At 35.9% G+C, this 18107-nt stretch overlaps 1 protein-coding gene across 1 annotated transcript in view; it reads right to left on the bottom strand.

Annotated features, from left to right (window-relative positions):
* Positions 1 to 658: 658 nt before the first annotated feature.
* Positions 659 to 18107, bottom strand: part of UBE2V2 (ubiquitin conjugating enzyme E2 V2) — a 36200-nt gene continuing 18751 nt past the window's right edge. Inside the window, exons 2-4 of the mRNA XM_063079500.1 lie at positions 14068 to 14216; positions 9544 to 9669; positions 659 to 1544 (exon numbers count right to left, since the gene is read on the bottom strand). Of these exons, the coding sequence (XP_062935570.1) occupies positions 1398 to 1544; positions 9544 to 9669; positions 14068 to 14216 (422 nt within the window). The 3' untranslated portion in view covers positions 659 to 1397. The remainder of the gene's footprint in view (positions 1545 to 9543; positions 9670 to 14067; positions 14217 to 18107) is intronic.

Genomic DNA, 18107 nt, shown 5'->3' with positions numbered 1-18107 from the left:
GTGTATACTGAGGTAAAGTATGAGACAAATTATTAAGCTTGCCAAAATAAAAAGAAACTTTACCTGACCATCTTTCCATATTCTTCAGTGAATTTGTAAGAAAACAGTATTTTCAACAAAGCAGTATATCCAGTGCTTTGAAGCAAAAACAGTGACCTAAAGCTTCATGTCACTTTAGTAAAAGCAGAACAGAAATGAATTTTCAGCTTCAGAGATACATATTTGTTAGAATGGAATGAACAAAATCAATCAGTGTTAAAAGCTTAATTGTCTCCGATTTGTTCAATCTGTTAACAAAAAGCTTCACAGAAAAATAAAAAGATATTAAAAAGAAAAAATGGAATGTATATTTGAATAATTTGCAAATCTATAATTCTGTAAGAATTGCTAGAACTCAAAGATCTTTTTAATAATATTATTTATGGTGAAATCAAAAATAAAATATAATACCTGGGATTCTTCCTTGTCCAAAGAAGAAATTAAACTAATTAAGTAATTTATTCTCTGAAGTGGTCTGCAAATTCCAATTCACAAGTATACAGACTAAGATAAATAATAAAGAGTGTGTATAGATGAAAAGCTACAATAATTCCTATTTTTGCTGCCTTAGCAAGGTACTATACATATACTGTATCAATATAATAGAAATGGCACAGTCTCTGAGGACACGTTCCACATTTTATTTACATTTTAAGACTAACTTTAATCTCAAAATCACATCTCCATACACCTATTTCCTTTTTGTTGACTTCACTTAAACTTAAATGCATGGTTTGTTAAACAAAGACTGTAAACAAATATTTACCATGTCTGTTACATGTAACACACAGGAACAGCTTTTAACAGAAATTCATCAACCCCCCCGCAACGTTTTTTTTATTATAAATACAGGTATCAAAACAATCCTGAACATATTTGATACTACTAGTAGTCAGCACCCACACCTCTTCAAAAACTAACACAATTTGTGACAATATTCATTGTACCTGCTACTTTAAACAATTTCAACTGCAGCTCTTTCACTAAGCAAGATGGACAAAGCATGCCATTTCTCTTTTTCCTTCTTGAGATCTTTTTCAGAAACATACCATGCTTCCACTGCCATCTGACACTTCTCGCCATGCTTTCATCTTGTAAACCTGAATTCTATTTTGAGTACTCCAGGTGTAAATAACAGTGCCTTAACAAGAGAAAAAAAACTGTGCTGCATTTTTCCTCCTGTTACCTGAAAACATAATGGGTGTACATATATTAAATATATTCTTACAAATGTCCAAGCCATGTTTACCAGCTGGAATTCTTTTACTTAATGTGTGGGTATTTTGCATTGTGGTATTTAATCAAGACATTAACATGAGTAGGTTGCTGATTTAAGACAAGTTTGAGATCCACTAAAATTAATTATTGTATGTTTGTCCTTCTGGTGGCTGTGGAAGCTTCATATTTTCTTTGGACATCATTAGACGTCTTAGTTCTTGAAGTACAACTTTAATGCTATATGAATTTTGCCATTTTGCTAACACTGGTATGCTCCGTGCATCCACCTGAAAGGGGAGAAAAAGCGTACAATTAACTAACAAGTTTAAAGTAGTATGGCACCAATTTTTTAAACATACTTTAATAAGAGTGCTTTTAAAAATTCATAGCCTGGTTCTATTTTCACAAAAAGTACACTATGAAATTATGAATTCATAATTGGTACCATATTTATGAAAATATTCCTTTTTTAACAGTGTTTCCTAAAAATCTGGGGGTTTTGTTTGCTTTTCTATATTTTACAATAAACATGCAGTGAACTTTGGTCATCAAAAGTAAATAAATGTTATATTAAATAACCACTTTGTAAACATATTTACCACTCCTTTTTCATAACAGCAATTGGCACAAACAGGAAGGTGACTAAAATATGTAAGCAGAAAAGCTGGTTAATGAGCTGTCCACAGAGGTGTTGAAAAGCTCCAACATATATGCCCAGTAATCTAGGAGACCATATACAAGTGTAACGCTGTGTGCACAGGTTCACGAAAGACCTGAGAAGGCCAAAGTCTCTCACTATGGCTGACCATGAGCAACAAATAAAATTATATATACCAACTGGGATTTATCCCAGATATGCAAGACAGGTTCAATTTTCAAAAATAAATCAATGTAATACACCATATTAATAGAAGAGAGAACCAAAAACATGATCATCTCAATAGATGCAAAAAAGCATTTGACAAAATCCAACAACTTTTCATGACATAAACACTCAACAAACTAGGAATAGAAAAATAAAACACTCAACAACCTAATAAAGGTGTCTACAAAAAACATACAACTAACGTTATACCTAATAATGGTGAAAGACTGAATGCTTTTCTTCTAGATCAGAAACAAGACAAGGATGTTCATTCTCATCACTTCTATTCAACATTGTACTAGAGGATCTAGCTAGGACAATAAGGCAAGAAAATGCAATAAAAGGCATCTAGATTGAAATGAAAGAAGTAAAACTACCTTTATTTGCAGACTTGATCTTGTACATAGACTATTCTAAGGAATACACTAAAGAAACTATTAGAGCTAATAAACAAGTTTGGCAAAGCTGCAGGATAGAGGATCCATATACAAAAACCAGCTGTATTTCTATACACTTGCAGTGAACACTCTAAAGATAAAAATTGATAAAACAATGCCGTTTACAATAAAATGAAAAAGAATAAAAAATACATAAGTATAAATTTAACAAAAGAAGTGTAGGTCTTGTACACTAAAACTATAAAATGTTGCTGACAGAAATTAAAGACCTAAATAAATACAAATGGATCAGAAGATTTAATATTGTTAAGATGATAATATTCCTCAAATGGATCTACAGATGTAAAATAATCCCTATCAAAATTTCAACTGCCTTTTTCTTTTTTTTGCAGAAATGAACAAGCCAATGCTAAAATTCATATGAAAATGTAAGAAACCCAAAATAGCCAAAACAATGTGAAAAAGAAAAACAAAGATAACATTACTATAAAGCTACAGTCATCAAGAATGGTGCTGCTGGGATATGGACAGACCTACAGATCAATGGAATACAACTGAGAGTCCCGAAATAAATCCTTACATTTACAGTTAACTGATTTTCGACAAGGGTGCCAAGACAATTCAATGGGAAAAGAATAGTCTTTCAACAAATGGTGCTGGGAAAACTGGATATCCACATGAAAATAATAAAGATGAACACTTTAACTCACACCATTCACAAAAAGTTAACTCGAAATGGATAACAGACCTAAATTAAGAGCTAAAACTATAGAAAACATAGGAGTAAACCTTTGTGACATTGGATTTGACAATGGTTTTTTAGATATGACATCAAAAGCACACTTGACAAAAGAAAATTAGATAAATTGGCTGCCTGAAAATTAAAAACTTTTGAAAAAAAAAAAAAAAATTAAAAACTTTTGCACTGCAAACCAAACCATTAAGAGAAAAAAAAGACAACTGACAAAATGGGAGAAAGTACTTACAAATCATATATCTATCTGATAAGCAACTTTTGTATAGTGTACAAAGAACTCTTACAACTAAATAATAAATTGAGGCCAACCAACCCAATTAAAATATGAGCAAATGAAGACTGTGGTGGGCAGCTCTTTAGATGGCTCTCAAACATCCCCAGCTCCTGATGGTCACACCCTAAGTAATCTCTCCCCCATCTTAAATATGGACTACATTTATGACTTGCTGCTTCTTTTAAAAATGCTTCGTTTTTACTAATTTTTTTACATATTAAAAAAACTGTACATATCCAGATCCCCATACCAGCCAACCACCAGAAAAAAAGCTGTACATAATTAATGTATACTACTTCAGTAAGTTTGGAAATAAGTATACCTGTGAAACCATCACCACATCACCACAATCTTGCAAGAAACTGAGGCCCTCAGTCCAAAAACCCACAAGAAGCTGAATCATGACAACAACCACATGAGTGAGCTTGGAATTGGATCCTTTCTTGGTCAAGCATTCAGATGAGACCACAGCAAAGACTTGATTGCAGCCTTGTGAGAGACCCTGAGTCACAGGACACAGCTAAGCTGCACACACATTGCTGACCCACAGAAACTGTGATAATAAATGTTTGTGGTTTTAAACTGCTTTTAGAAAATGAACAAAAGATCTGAATAGACATTTTTCCAAAGAAAATATACAAAAGGCCAATAAGCACATAAAAAGGTGCTTAACATCATCAACCATATGGGAACCGCAAATCAAAACCACAGTGAAATACCACTTCACATCCACTAGGATGGCTATAATCAGACGATAACAAGTGTTAGCAAGGACGTGAAGAAGTGGGAACCTTCATACACTGCTGGTGGAAACGTAAGATGGTCCATCCACTTTGGAAAACAGTCTGGCAGTTCCTCAAAAAGTAATACCAGAGTTATCAAATGACCCAACAATTCCACTCCTAGTACATACCCAGAAGAAATGAAAATATTTGCTCACAGAATAATCTGTACACAAATGTTCACAGCAGCATTATTCATGATAGCCAAGTGGATAAATATAAATGTACATCAACTATAAACAAAATGTAATACATCCATACAATGGAATGTTATTCAGCAATAAAAAGGAATAAAGTACTGACATGGATGAACCTTGAAAACAATATGTAAAGTCACAAAAGAATACATATTGAATGATTCTATTATGAAATGTCCAGAGAAAGCAAATCTATAATGACAGAAAAGTAGTAGTCATTTAGGGTGAGGGAGATGAGATAAGAAATAACAACTAATGGGTATAGGTTTTCTTTGGGAGGGACAAAAATGTTTGAAAATTGGATCATGGTAATGGATTCACAATGCTATGAATACTAAAATTGCATTGAATTTATAATAAATTACTGAATTTATTGAATACTAAAATATATTTAATTGAACACTTTAAATGTGTGAATTGTATGGTATGTGCATTATATCACAATAAAACTTTAAAAATAGAAAAGAAATAATTTTAGAGTGATACTTCTCTTAGTAACTAAAGCAAGAAGAAAAATGTGTTAAACTGTATTTAAAATGCTTCCTCTAATGCTTTAACTTAAGAGTAGCAACCTCCTCAGTCCATTTAAAAAAATACTCCGTAACTGAACAAGTTTATAAAATAAGTGGAGAGAAGACCAAACTATTTCCAAAGCAGAAACAAACACTTTCAGCTGTAAATGGTAGTTAAATAAACATAAGTGATTGCAAATCCTGTTAAATACCAACTGAGAGCACCAAAAAAAAAAAAAAAAAAAAAAAAAAATGATTAAAAAAAAAAGTCAAAAAATTTGATGGAGAAGAGGGAGGAGGGAGAAAAGAGCATGGGAAAATAAATATTATGTCAGAACAAAATCTGCATCTTTTCAATCTATAATATACAATAACCTCCAAAACTTGAGACCTCAGAGCATAAAGCACTGTAATTTATGCTTCAGTGTGTGGTAACCACCTACAAGGAATAATTTTGACTAGTTGTAGTAAAGAAATGTAAACGAAATTTACTAAAGCAACACTCATCATCACTACTCATGAACTAAAATTCATCAGGTACTTAAATAGCTTCAAAAAATATATAAAACTATCCTGGCACAATCACCAATGATCAACATGAAGTTCTGTGCTATTTACTAGTTATAAAAGTAATAATCCAAATTCTTAGATATTGATCAAGAGAAAAATTGACATCCAATACATTCACCCTACCCACAATCTATATACACTCACCTACACTCCAATAATTAAAATCAGTTTTCATTATTCTATTCATTTTCAAATTGCTATTCCAGATCAACAATATGAATAGTGGGGAAAAACATTCACAGGGTACTCTCATACACTGCTGGTGGACAGACATTGACACAACCCTGCAGAGAGCAGCTTGGCAATATTTAATCAAGGCTAAAGACAAGCCCCACACCTCACATTCCACTTCTAGGTATGCTCCACAGAGTAGTGCTACTTAAAGTATGTCTATGAAAACAGTTCCAGGCCATGAACTGAGTTTCATTTGTCCTTGGCAAGATAAACACAGCAATTGAAAGTAAGAGTTAGAAAGTTCTACAGCAATTTGACAGAGAACATTATATTTAAAAAAATTTGAGCTTGTATGTATTTCATACATTTTCTTTATTTCATTTTTCTAGCAATTCATTTTTATTGTATTTTATAAAAGTATCGATCCACAACAAATTAGAACCAAACAAATAAACCAGCCAACAAACATGCTGTCCTAAGAGGCACAGGCCCAGAGTACAAAGAACACATGCACAACAATGTTCCCTGCAGCAATCTTTTCAGTGAAAACTGAAAACAACCTATATGCCCAGCAAGTGGAGAATGGAATATTAAACAATAAAAAAGCAATCTAATTTGCATGACTCAACCTGGATATTCTCAAAAATCACTGACATAGTATATGATACTATACCAAAGTGACACAATATAGAAACAAACACACTCATGTGCACAGTGGAAAGCACAACAATCACGCACAGAAACAATAAACACCAAATTCAAGATGAGGCTACCTCCAAGGAAAGAGAAAGAGGAAATAGGGGAAAGCCACACACAGAGTTAACTTTATTTATAATATAGTCTTTGCACTGAAAATAAAAAAGTCACAAATAGGACAAATGTTAATATTTTACAAAGCTAGGTGGAGGATACATACATGTTGGCTATAACATTTTCTAAAACTTTTCTATGTTAGAAACATTTCTTTTAAAAATACTAAAAATAAAACAAAGAGAAAAATAATAAATTTATAGTAACTGCAACAAGAGAAAATAACAGAGTTCCTGTAACAAAGAAGGGACATAATTCAAATCAGGGAATCAGGAAGACTTCTCTGAGAAAATGACATTTACACTGAGATGTGAAGGAGCCATAGTGCTTAGTCAGACTGGGGAAGGAGCTGTCCAGACAGGAAGCACAAAAAGTGCAAAGGTGCTGAGGCCACGTGAAAGGTACACAGGCTGGTGTGCAGCTTGTGAGCTCCCAATGAGTTGTGGCAAAAAGAACATACATTGAAGCTGAAGCCACTAAAGGATTTTAAAGCATGGAAATGACATGACACCATCTGTGTTTTAGCAAGATACCTGGCTGCTTACTTCATAAAGATGGGGGGGGCAGGTATAAAAGAAATCAGAGAGGTTGTTGCAAGAGTTCAGACAAGAGATGACAGTCAACAGTCACTTGATGGCAATATAAACAGAAAAATAAGACCTGAATCAAGTTACATTTGTAACACAGAACTGACAGAACTTAATGACACATGGGTTGGGGGAAGAGAAGTTCTTAAACATTGGACCAAAAGCCCATGAGATTAGATAAACTTGTTAGAGGTGGGTCTGAGATTTAATCAATTTCCTAGCTCCCACAACAGGGCAGAGTTAGTTACCTAATTTACAAAAGCTATAATATGAAAAGAAACCAGCAGTTAAGAACAGCTATATCTGGTACTGAAATCTAACAAAATATCTTCCTCACAAAGACAATGTTATGTATCATAAAAAAATTCCTTAAACAGTATCCTTTCTGTAAATTCAAATGCTTTGTAATCCTACTTCCATCACATCTCTTAATATTAGTTCACATAGAAAGAGTAAGTATGCACATTGTAATTTCTAGACTAACCACAGAAAGAACAAAAACAGAATGCAAAAGGTTGAGAACAACCATTTCAAAAGTAGGCAAAAAACAAGAAACATGTAAGAAAATACAAAACACCACCTAAGATGACCTATTTAAACCTGAACATATCAGTAACTATTGTACATTAACTGTAAGGGGGGGTGCGGGGGGGCCAGGACTGGCCAGTTAGCTCAGAAGGTTAGAGGGTGGTGCTAATAACACCAAGGTCCAGTGTTTGATCTCTGTACCTGCAAGCAACCAAAAAAAAAAAAAACTAAATGGGCTAAATGCTCCCAGTAAATCACAAAGATTGACAGACTGGGGCAGTGGGTGCAGAGAACTTCTCAGGACCCAGCTCTGAACTGGCACACCAGAATAGGAGGGGGGATTGGGGAAGTGGCCCAGGAGGTCCAAGGCTAAGGATTCTAATGACCTTTTCCACTTTCCTCCTTTCCCAGGGTCATGCTTTGAGTCAGTACACCCAGAGGGGAGGTAAAAGTCCATATGGGGCCCAGTATTGGACCTAGGCTGGAGTTAGGGAGCAGAAAGCTGGCTGTGAGTCTAGGACTCAGCTTTTTGCCAGAAGTGAGACCATATGTAGGGGGAATTGAGCAAATAAGTGAATGTATTGGGGATATAGGAGCCAGGTTTTCTCAATGTTGGTGGAGGAAATTACAAATACGGAAAGGAAGAATCCTAGAATAAAGTCTGTAGTGTTGGATTAGAATTGGAGACATTAGTATAAACTCATGGTTTTTAATTGACGATAGACAGACAGAAAGGAGAGAGAGGGAGAATGAATGTGTATATATGTAATACATGAGTGGTATTTTTATACATTGGTGGGGAGAGAAAACAAGGGGATGAGATGAAAACCACCATCAAGAAGTTAAGGATACTGGGCCGGCCCGTGGCTCACTCGGGAGAGTGCGGTGCTGATAACACCAAGGCCGCGGGTTTGGATCCTATATAGGGATGGCCGGTTGGCTCAGTGGCTGAGCGTGGTGTTGACAACACCAAGCCAAGGGTTGAGATCCCCCTACCGGTCATCTTTTAAAAAAAAAAAAAAAAGAAGAAGAAGTTAAGGATACTGACGTCTTATTTCCTAAAATGGATGCTCTTAATTTCATTATGATGATGTTATTTTTGGTTCCTAACATGTATTTTACATGTGAGTGTGCTCTTAACATGGCACGCAGAGACCATGGGCTTCAAAGTCTTAACATGAACCTAAAATCTACTCATATTGCAAATTCAGCTATTTCTACTAACTTATGTGGGTCAGGTAGCACTTGTCATTTTGGCTTATTTGCTTTAAAGAGTAGGAGCTGGCCAGTTAGCTCAATTGGTTACAGCGCAGTGTTATAACACCAAGGTCAAGGGTTCAGATCCCCATACAGGCCAGCCGCCGAAAAAAACACAACAACAACAAAAAACCTGGAAGTGTCAATCATGTTCAGCCATGGCTGTTCCAGTACAGACATGATTATTCCTCAAATAAAAACCGCCTTCCTGACTCTTCAACCTTTTTTTTTTTTCATTTTATTTTGTCGATATACTTCAACCTTCTAATCTCACTAAATATACCTTAACTCTAAAGGAAAGTAACATTCAAGAGAAATAGTGATCATCTTTTCACCAAATAAGGACTCAAACCAGATATGACTACTGAGGCAATTAGTAAACCCCTAAAAAAAGTGTTACCACCACATCAATCTAGGCAGGTGCATTAACGTTTTTATGCATAGCTGATTTATAAAAGAAAAACAACACACAACAAACTTCTTCAGAATTTTGGCTAAACAAGGGTCCTTTCCTAAAACTTTCTCCTGACTATATAATACATGTTATATAAGAATAAAATGACTATTTAACTCACCATCCCACTGGAATTATTTATTCCATTCATATTAATTTTTGTTACAAATCTAACTGATGGAGCAGCTTCTGGGTATTTAGGTCCACATTCTACTTTCAGGCTGTATATTCTGTTTTCATAGTTTGTCTGGAAGGCAAAAACAAAAAGAATAATCAAAATTACAATACCTTAAAAAAAAAAAAAGTTGCAATACCTAAAATAATGTCTAAGTATTAAAAAAGAGGAAAAGTACAATATGAATGCTTTTGATATGACAGCATTTATGATTAAGAATTTACTTTTCTACATTCAAATTTATTTGACCTGTATGGTTAGAAAAAAATGCAGCAAGCATACTTAAAAGTAGAAATTTTATAAAACTAAGGTAATTCTACAAAGTAATATCACTCTGATCAAAACTTGCTTTTTGTGGTACAAACAATGCCTATAACAAATTGGAAGGAAAAACAAACCACTTAAATTCAGATTTTGCTAAAAAGTTTACATTGTGGGGATAGGGACTACCTGACTCATTTCACCCATATATGAAGGATCCCATTGTCCAGGACAGTCCTGTTTATTCCTATTGTACCCATGCTGATTATCAATAGTGCCTCTTTTCATTCTCAAAAGGGTCTTATTGGATAACAAATTACATGGTCACCCTACTTATATGTCAATCAATAACTTCCAGCAAAAGAGAAAACACCATATTATATCATCTTGCAGCAATAAAACAACTATTCCATGTCACCTATTAGTTGTACTTACATTACTACTTCATTAATTCTGTGTTTCATTAAATACTATTATCTGAATTCAGAGATGCAACAGCAAACTATGTTTACACATCATTTTAAAATAGAGTTTCTTAATCAAGAAATTTAACATTACCACCTTATAAAACAGCCATTTTAAATCTATCAGACTTAACATTTCTAGATTATTCAGGGCTTAATTTCATGCCTATGATTAACTCTTCTTTCTCCTTATGACTTTTGTCCACATGGCTAACTAAGTATACCACTGAAACAGGAAAGTAAAAGATAAATGAAAGTGACTGGCTCCTGTATAAAACCAGAGAAAAGAAGCTAAGCAACCATATACAGATCTTACTTACCCAAATTGATCCCATTCCCATAAATAAGAGCTACTCCCAAATGGAGTTCAGATCTGTGATATTAAACTAATATAATGTAAAATGTATGGAACAATCTTATACATATGTTATTAAATATTTCAATATTTTTTTAAAAGAGCTGTATAAAACTCATCTAAATTAATAGCAAACAAATATTAATAATATGCCCAGAACTTGGATATATATAAAAATGACTAAAATCAGATCTTAAGAGATCATCTTGCCTGTGGTTCTCCAATCTGGATGCACAAGACTCCATAGAGAATTTGCATTAAAAAAAATTATTAGCCTCTCCCTCCTATCCATCCCCCGAAATTCTGTAATGTTAAAAATACTACAAGTATTTGGAAACAACCAGAACTCCCACACTGTGCTGGTAGTGGAGAATGGTATTATCACTTTAGAAACAATTTGGCATATTCTTTTTTCTTTTTTTTTTTTTTCTTGGTATTTTCTTATAAAGATAAATAAGCATACACCTACCCTATGTTGTAGCAATTCCAAGACTTCTACAAGAGTGCCCATAGCAGCTTTATTTGCAATAGCCAAGATACTAGTCAGCAATAAAAAGAAACACACTCCCTACTACCTGTGACAACACAGCTGAGTCACTCAGAGAGTACACTGAAGAAATAAGCAGGACCATAAGTGTACACACTGCATGACTCCACCTAACAAAGCTCTGCAACATGCAAACTACTCTCAGGTGCAGAAGGCACTTGGGAAAGGGGTGGGAAAAGGCACAGGGAGCTTACCAGCATGATGGAAGTGTTCTATATTTCAATAGGGGTGTAGGTAACAAGGTGCATTTCTCTACCTCATGTCAAGAGCTATACATTTCACTATATGTAAATTCTACCTCAATTTTTTTAAAGTTAAAAAAAATCCCTAAGCTAGCCTCTTATCTAATTCAATGTTTAGAGTAAACATCATCCTAACTTTCGACACTTCCATTAACTTTATCACCTTTATCACCGTTATCTAACAAAAGAAAGAGCAAAATAAAATAGAAAGGAGAGTAGTAAAAGAAACTAATAGTTACTAAGTCAGGTACTCTCCTATTGCCTAATCATTATTTCATTTAATTCTCAACTTCTAAAGATGGGGACATCAGGTGGTAAGCAAAGTCCAGCTCAGGAAGAACGCTAGGTCTTTCCAGAGCACTCCCGTCCCTTTGCATGGCACCCAAAGGAAGTGAGAAGGGGCTCGGATGGGGTTCAGGACACGCTACCCCAAGATATGGCATCTTCTGAGAAAACAGCAGAGGCAGGAAGGTCACTCTCACCTTCCCTTTGCCCCGAAGCAGGCCATAAAGTCTAGCTAAACTTCCCCTGAAGTAGTCATGAGACCCTCACTCCACAGGGGTTCTGTCTTATACCCAAAGGAAAGGAATGAAGGCACACAGACACAGAAGAATCTGAACAAACAGGCCTTGCTAAGGTCCCCTCAGTTTACAACCCTCAGATCACACTCCCTTGTCCATTTATACTCCTACACAACTATCCGCTCTTCATCAAACTTGACATAAAAATACACAGGTTTCCCTGTTTCTTTGGGTCTTCATTTCTGAAGACTCCCATGTCACATAAAACTTAAATAAATTTGTATGCTTGCCTCTTATTAATCTCTTTTATTACAGATGCCTCAGCCATGAACTCTTTGATAGGTGAGGTAAAAAAGATTTTACTTTTTCTCCCCTATAGCTCCAAGACCATGACCCACAGAAAGCAAAGGGCCCCTGGCAGCATTTGTCCATGTGCCCCATGTCCCTTGAGCCCCGGAGCTAGGAAAGGGGAGCTGCAGAGAAGCAGCCTTCACCCCTCACTGGCTGTGAGCAGGACAGGGTGCTTCCTGTGGTTCAGCAGCACCAGGACATGCAGCTATCATGGAAATCCTGCTGGGAAGCCCAGTTAGGTGAGAGATCAAGCAGGAGCTGTTCCTCCACATGTGGGAACTGCGCTACGGGCCACCCCACAAGACCACTGATGAGCTCATGTGTGAGTGTCAAAGCATTCTTAAGGTGTAAAGTCCACTGGAAGCAGTGGCTGGAGAAAAATCAAATCTAAGTAATTTCAAATTTATATTCCACCAAGCTCTGTCTATTAAATCTTCAAAGTATTCATTCAGTCAGAATGTTCACAAGTTATAAGCACTTTTTTTTCTTTTTACCAAACAGACCATGGTAATAATGTTCACAGGCAGTGAAAATTAAGGCCTTCATTACAAATATCAAGAATATAAAGAATTTTAACCATCAGTATTATATTTCCTGCCTCAAATGTCTTATGGAAAAAATCAGGGGAGGGAAAAGGGAGACTATTAGTTTAGGAGTGTGCATAAATTCCACAAAGGAATACCAGAAAATAACATAAAACCTACATTAATTCATTCCCTAAAGTTAACATTGCTAATTACTCGATCCATTTTTCTTTTGTAATAATCGAGAAGAAATCTAAACTCTACCCAACAGCAAAACAGTTGAAATGCTCTCATCATAAGGCAGCAACCAGTATACCAAACCAAAGACTAAAAAAAACCTTCAAATTTGTGGGGTTTTTTCCAGCAAGTCAAATATATTGCTTTACAGATATTTCAAAGACTCACTGCAGGGAGTGCAATGGATGAGACCTTTGATGCAATGTAGAAAAAAATTTCCCCACCTAGAAAAAAGATTTTCGAGTAAAAATAAACTTTATATATCTGAGAAAGACCTAAGAATAAAGCACAATAGGCCAGCTGCCGACAACAATACTAGAAAATACGTAAGAATCATAAAGTTTTTAATATATCTTGCAGATAAAAGTGAGGCCTACAGAGTGTCCACAGCATCGGAGGGCAAATAGCAACACAAGCCAATTCAGAAACCCTCAGTCACACGTGGGGGTTAGTGACATGGGAATCAAAAGGACTGTTCGCTCTTCCCAGACATCCCTTCCATCACCTCACCTTTTCTCCTCTCTGTCTGGAATGTTCTCCATCCCCACCACCACCTTCTGAAATCCTACCAGTCAGTCCTTTAAGTTTCATTCCAAAGGCAACTTCCTCTACTGTTCAGCTTTCCTCAAAATTCCAGCTAGAAGAAACATATTCTAAAGTCCCATAGTGAACTTGCTCTGCCATATTTACAATCTGTCATTTGTACTGACTTTTTCTCCTCTACTAAACTGCAAATACCTTGGTGGCAACAACCATATCAACCTTCCTCCCCCGTCAGTCCTCCAAATAATCAAGCATTATACCCTATATACAGGAAGCATCAAAAATGTACATAAAATAAAAAGGGAGGAAATATTGCAGTTAGAAGTTATAATTATTTACTTTAATATCAACAATATAAAATTAACTGTTTACTATAAAGTAACAATAAATATTAATAGAAAAAATATATAATTTATAGCACTGACCCTTGGTGGCCCAATAATCATGCCTGTCCACCTTGTAAGTGTCATATCTTCATCATCTTCAAGGCCCCAGCTAACCGTACCATCGCCTACTCCTTTTTGTCCTTCTTCAAGTTCTTCCAACAAGCGAAAATTACGAGGAACTTTAACTCCTATACAAAAGAATGTCAATGTAAATGTAAAAAGCTCGTAATTATAAGAGCTACACATATTTAAGCTTTTTCCAAATTAACTTTTACAAATTATTTCCCAAAAAGACAAAATTCCCTTTTAAAAAGCATTCTGCCCCAGAAAATGCTGAGTCTAATAACCCCTCAAAATGAAAACACTAAAGAAAGCACTGTACCAAACATTAACAGCAGTATAGAGCATGCATATAAATTTCTAATTAATCAATTTTATACTGGCATAAATGAAGTATAAGGAAATCATCATAAAGTGAACATTTTCCCTACTTGAGATTTCTATTCCTAGCCAAAGACTCTGCATCAAATAAATAGGCATGACCAGAAAGTCCATAAAAGCCAAAGTTCATTAATATATACTCTAAAGATTTTTTAAAAGTAGAATTACGTCCCATTTTAGAAAATGCACCAAAAGATACTTTTTCTAGAATGCTGAAGTGGCCCCACCCTGGTCCCCTGTCTGCCTCTTTCCTGTTCTTGTCCCTAACTAATGGAGCCCTACCTCTGCCACATCAGCAGATACTCAATTCAAGAACAAATCTCCCAGGCCGGCCCATGGCTCACTCGGTAGAGTGCGGTGCTGATAACACCAAGGCCACGGGTTCGGATCCTATATAGGGATGGCCAGTTTGCTCACTGGCTGAGCGTGGTGCTGACAACACCAAGCCAAGGGTTGAGATCCCCTTACCGGTCATCTTTAAAAAAAAAAAAAAAAAAAATGACCAAATCTCCCTATATCCCTGATTGTTTCCTAGGACACTGTATTCATCTCCTTGCCCAACCTAGAACATTTTTCACAATCCACTAATGCTTCTCACACCTCCACTGCATATGATTTGTGTTTCTACTCTTGAGACCTCATCACTCCTTACTTATTTCTAAAATCTTAATACAGAAATCTCTCTGCCTAGAATATCCTATCTTTTCATAGTCCCCACTCGTTCATTCTCACTGAACCTGGTCTTTGTTATTACTCTGACCTTCAACTGCTGGACTCCAACCACAGTTCTCACAATTTTCTACAACCTTTCCTAGGATTACTGGCCTGGCCTATCTACCAAAGGACAGACTTCCACGCTCTCAAAAGCATCTAGCATGAAACAGACTCCAACCCCATCGTACAAGTCCTGTAAAAAATATATAAATGCACTCGGAATCCTCTCTGGCTCTCTCTCACATACACATACATACAATATAAGGCAGAAGGAAAAAATGACATCTCCTTAAAAGCAACTGCCATTTTGTGTAACCTCTCTCCCACTGAAACCAAAACATCTTTTCCATGTACTAATTCATAGTAATCCTTCTGGACATATAATGAAAAGCCAGTAAGTACTGTAACTTTAAAAAAAAAACCACTAGCCACTTTGAACACTATGCTTCATAAAAAATGCTTGAAAGTCATAGGCCACAGAAATATGCAGCTGTTATAAATCACAATAACCAGAGTAGTCATTATAATTACTATGATTATTAATAACCATTTGTTAGCATATATTAAGTGCCACTTTAAATAAATTACCCCATTTAGTTCTAAAAGCACCCGAAACTGAAGAAGTTATGTGACCTTCTTTGCGACCCAAGGTCACAAAGCTGTAAGTGGCAGAGCCAGTACTAAAATCCAGTTTCTAGCCCACAGCCACCCTTTTCACCACTAAGTTGCACAGCATGCAGCACATCCCTGCCGTATGAGCAATGATCTAGGAATCAGACTGCCAGAGTTCAGCTCCAGTTCTGCTGCCCTCATGACATGTGCCCCAGGAGTGTTCTCATCTACAACAGTGAGGTAACAATTGTTCCTACCTCACTGAAATCACTGTGAAAATTAAACAAGGTAATCCATTTTCAACCCAGTAAATGCTGACCATGATCATTTTAGTGTCCACATTAAATAGGATGGCATAAAATTTCTATTTCACTCCATCTAAGTTTTTGAGAATAAAAGCTCTTTCTAAATTCCTATAGGATGAGCCCCAGAAATTTTATCCTAAGCTCTAAGTTTCTATTTACATAACACAGAGACAACTACTTTATTTTTCTGTAAATGTATAGTCAGGATCTCCAGAATATACTGCTATTAAATTGCTTTTCAAAGTAATCATAATCAAGCTTCATTAGCCTTACCCCAAGAATAATTCCACATTTGTGTTGAATTTTTTTGCTTTTTTTAAAAAATATGGAACGCTTCACGAGTTTGCATGTCAAATTCTTGCAACCAATTCATTCAGATAACCTTTATGAGCATCCAAAACTACAATGTAAACAATGTAAAGTTGATGTTTCCTTTTACCTAAAGCACCATAAAGTGACAAACCTAGTTACTGCTAAACTTTTCACAATCTCTCTATATAGCATTTTGAGGAAATAGTTCTAAGATTAACAGATCAATTATTGGCAATGCTAACATTTAAAGGGTAACCGCAGCTAAGACTATTTTTTAAATTACGAGGTTCAAAAACAAAATAAAGAGACCTATGTATACAAAATCAGGGCTACAGCACTCTGACCTTACTTCAACTAAACACTAATGCTTGTGAAGAGAAAAAAGCCACAAAATGGGGATGTTGCTCCACAAAAACTGCAGTGTGCATGAGCTGCCCTCTAGATCGCTTGCATTAGGTAATAATCTCAAGGTTACAGAGCTACTGGTTAGCTAACAAACCAAGTCAAGAATCCAAGTTTCCAGGCTTCCCACTAATCCAGTCTCCTAATTAGTACATATCACAATGAACCTCCACTCATGAGAGATAAGACCAAAAACAGTAAAAATACTCATAAATAAAACCCTGAATCCAAACAACTTGGAAAATAGGCTTCGTTTTTGAGCTAAAGGATATCTGATACCCAGTAACTTGCCTTTAATTCCCACAATACCCAAAAGAAGGGCATACAGACTGCCAAATAAATACTAGGAGAATGAATCTTGCCATGCTGTACTTACTAGGAACAAGGATTTTCCAATTTTAACTCATAATTTTTTACCTTCTTATCTTTTTCAAATTTAACAGTGTAAAAAAGCACAAATAGGACCCTGAAGAGACATTTAAAAATATTAGTCTTGTTGGGGGACAGGGTCAGGGAGACTTCACTGTACACCATTTTATACTATTGGACTAGATGAATGATCACCTACCCAAAAATTAAAGGAAAACACCTGTAGGAATGGAATAAATTTTTTCCACCTTATTTGCTTTTTAACACCCCCTTAGCTGGTCCTCATAAGCACCCAGGTCTGCCATGGGTCCTTTCCCCTTCCCCCAGTGCCCAGGGTATCTGTGGAGTTAAAGAAGAGGGTAGGTGTCTAAGGCACACGTATCATGGGATGATGGCTCTTCCAGGTTTCACACCCAGCTTGTGGGGTGGCCAGGCTGCTCACCTTCCCTCTGCAGATGCATGGGTTTCTGTCACTCTTCAACAAACCTGAGGGAACACGTTGTTAAGATGGAACTCATTAAAAGTCCCACCTGTAATTTTAGCTCTCTTGATTCCTATCCCACTCTGGAAGTTCTGAGTTCCCCTCAAACCCCGACAGCTGACTTGGTTAAAAATAACATACTTATTGAGCACTTCCTATGTGACAATACATTTGCTAAAAACTTTACAGTAAGAAGTAGTTCATTAAATCTCACCTTATAATAGTGTTGTTATTAACATCACCACTTTACTAGGTAAGAAAAATGAGACAAATTATTAGGTTGAACCTTATGAAACCATTGATATTCAGACACCTTTTTAACCAACAGTAACACCAAGGTCAAGGGTTCTGATCCCCATACCGGCCAGCCACAAAAAAAAAAAACCAGGAATTAACCAATAGTAACAGCCATTTCATGAAGGTCAATCTAACAACACGGACAG

Source organism: Cynocephalus volans, chromosome 15, assembly GCF_027409185.1.
Source record: "Cynocephalus volans isolate mCynVol1 chromosome 15, mCynVol1.pri, whole genome shotgun sequence".
In the NCBI taxonomy this organism is placed as follows: domain Eukaryota; kingdom Metazoa; phylum Chordata; class Mammalia; order Dermoptera; family Cynocephalidae; genus Cynocephalus; species Cynocephalus volans.
Note: the sequence above shows the minus strand (reverse complement) of the source record. Positions and strands in the feature narration are given on the sequence as shown.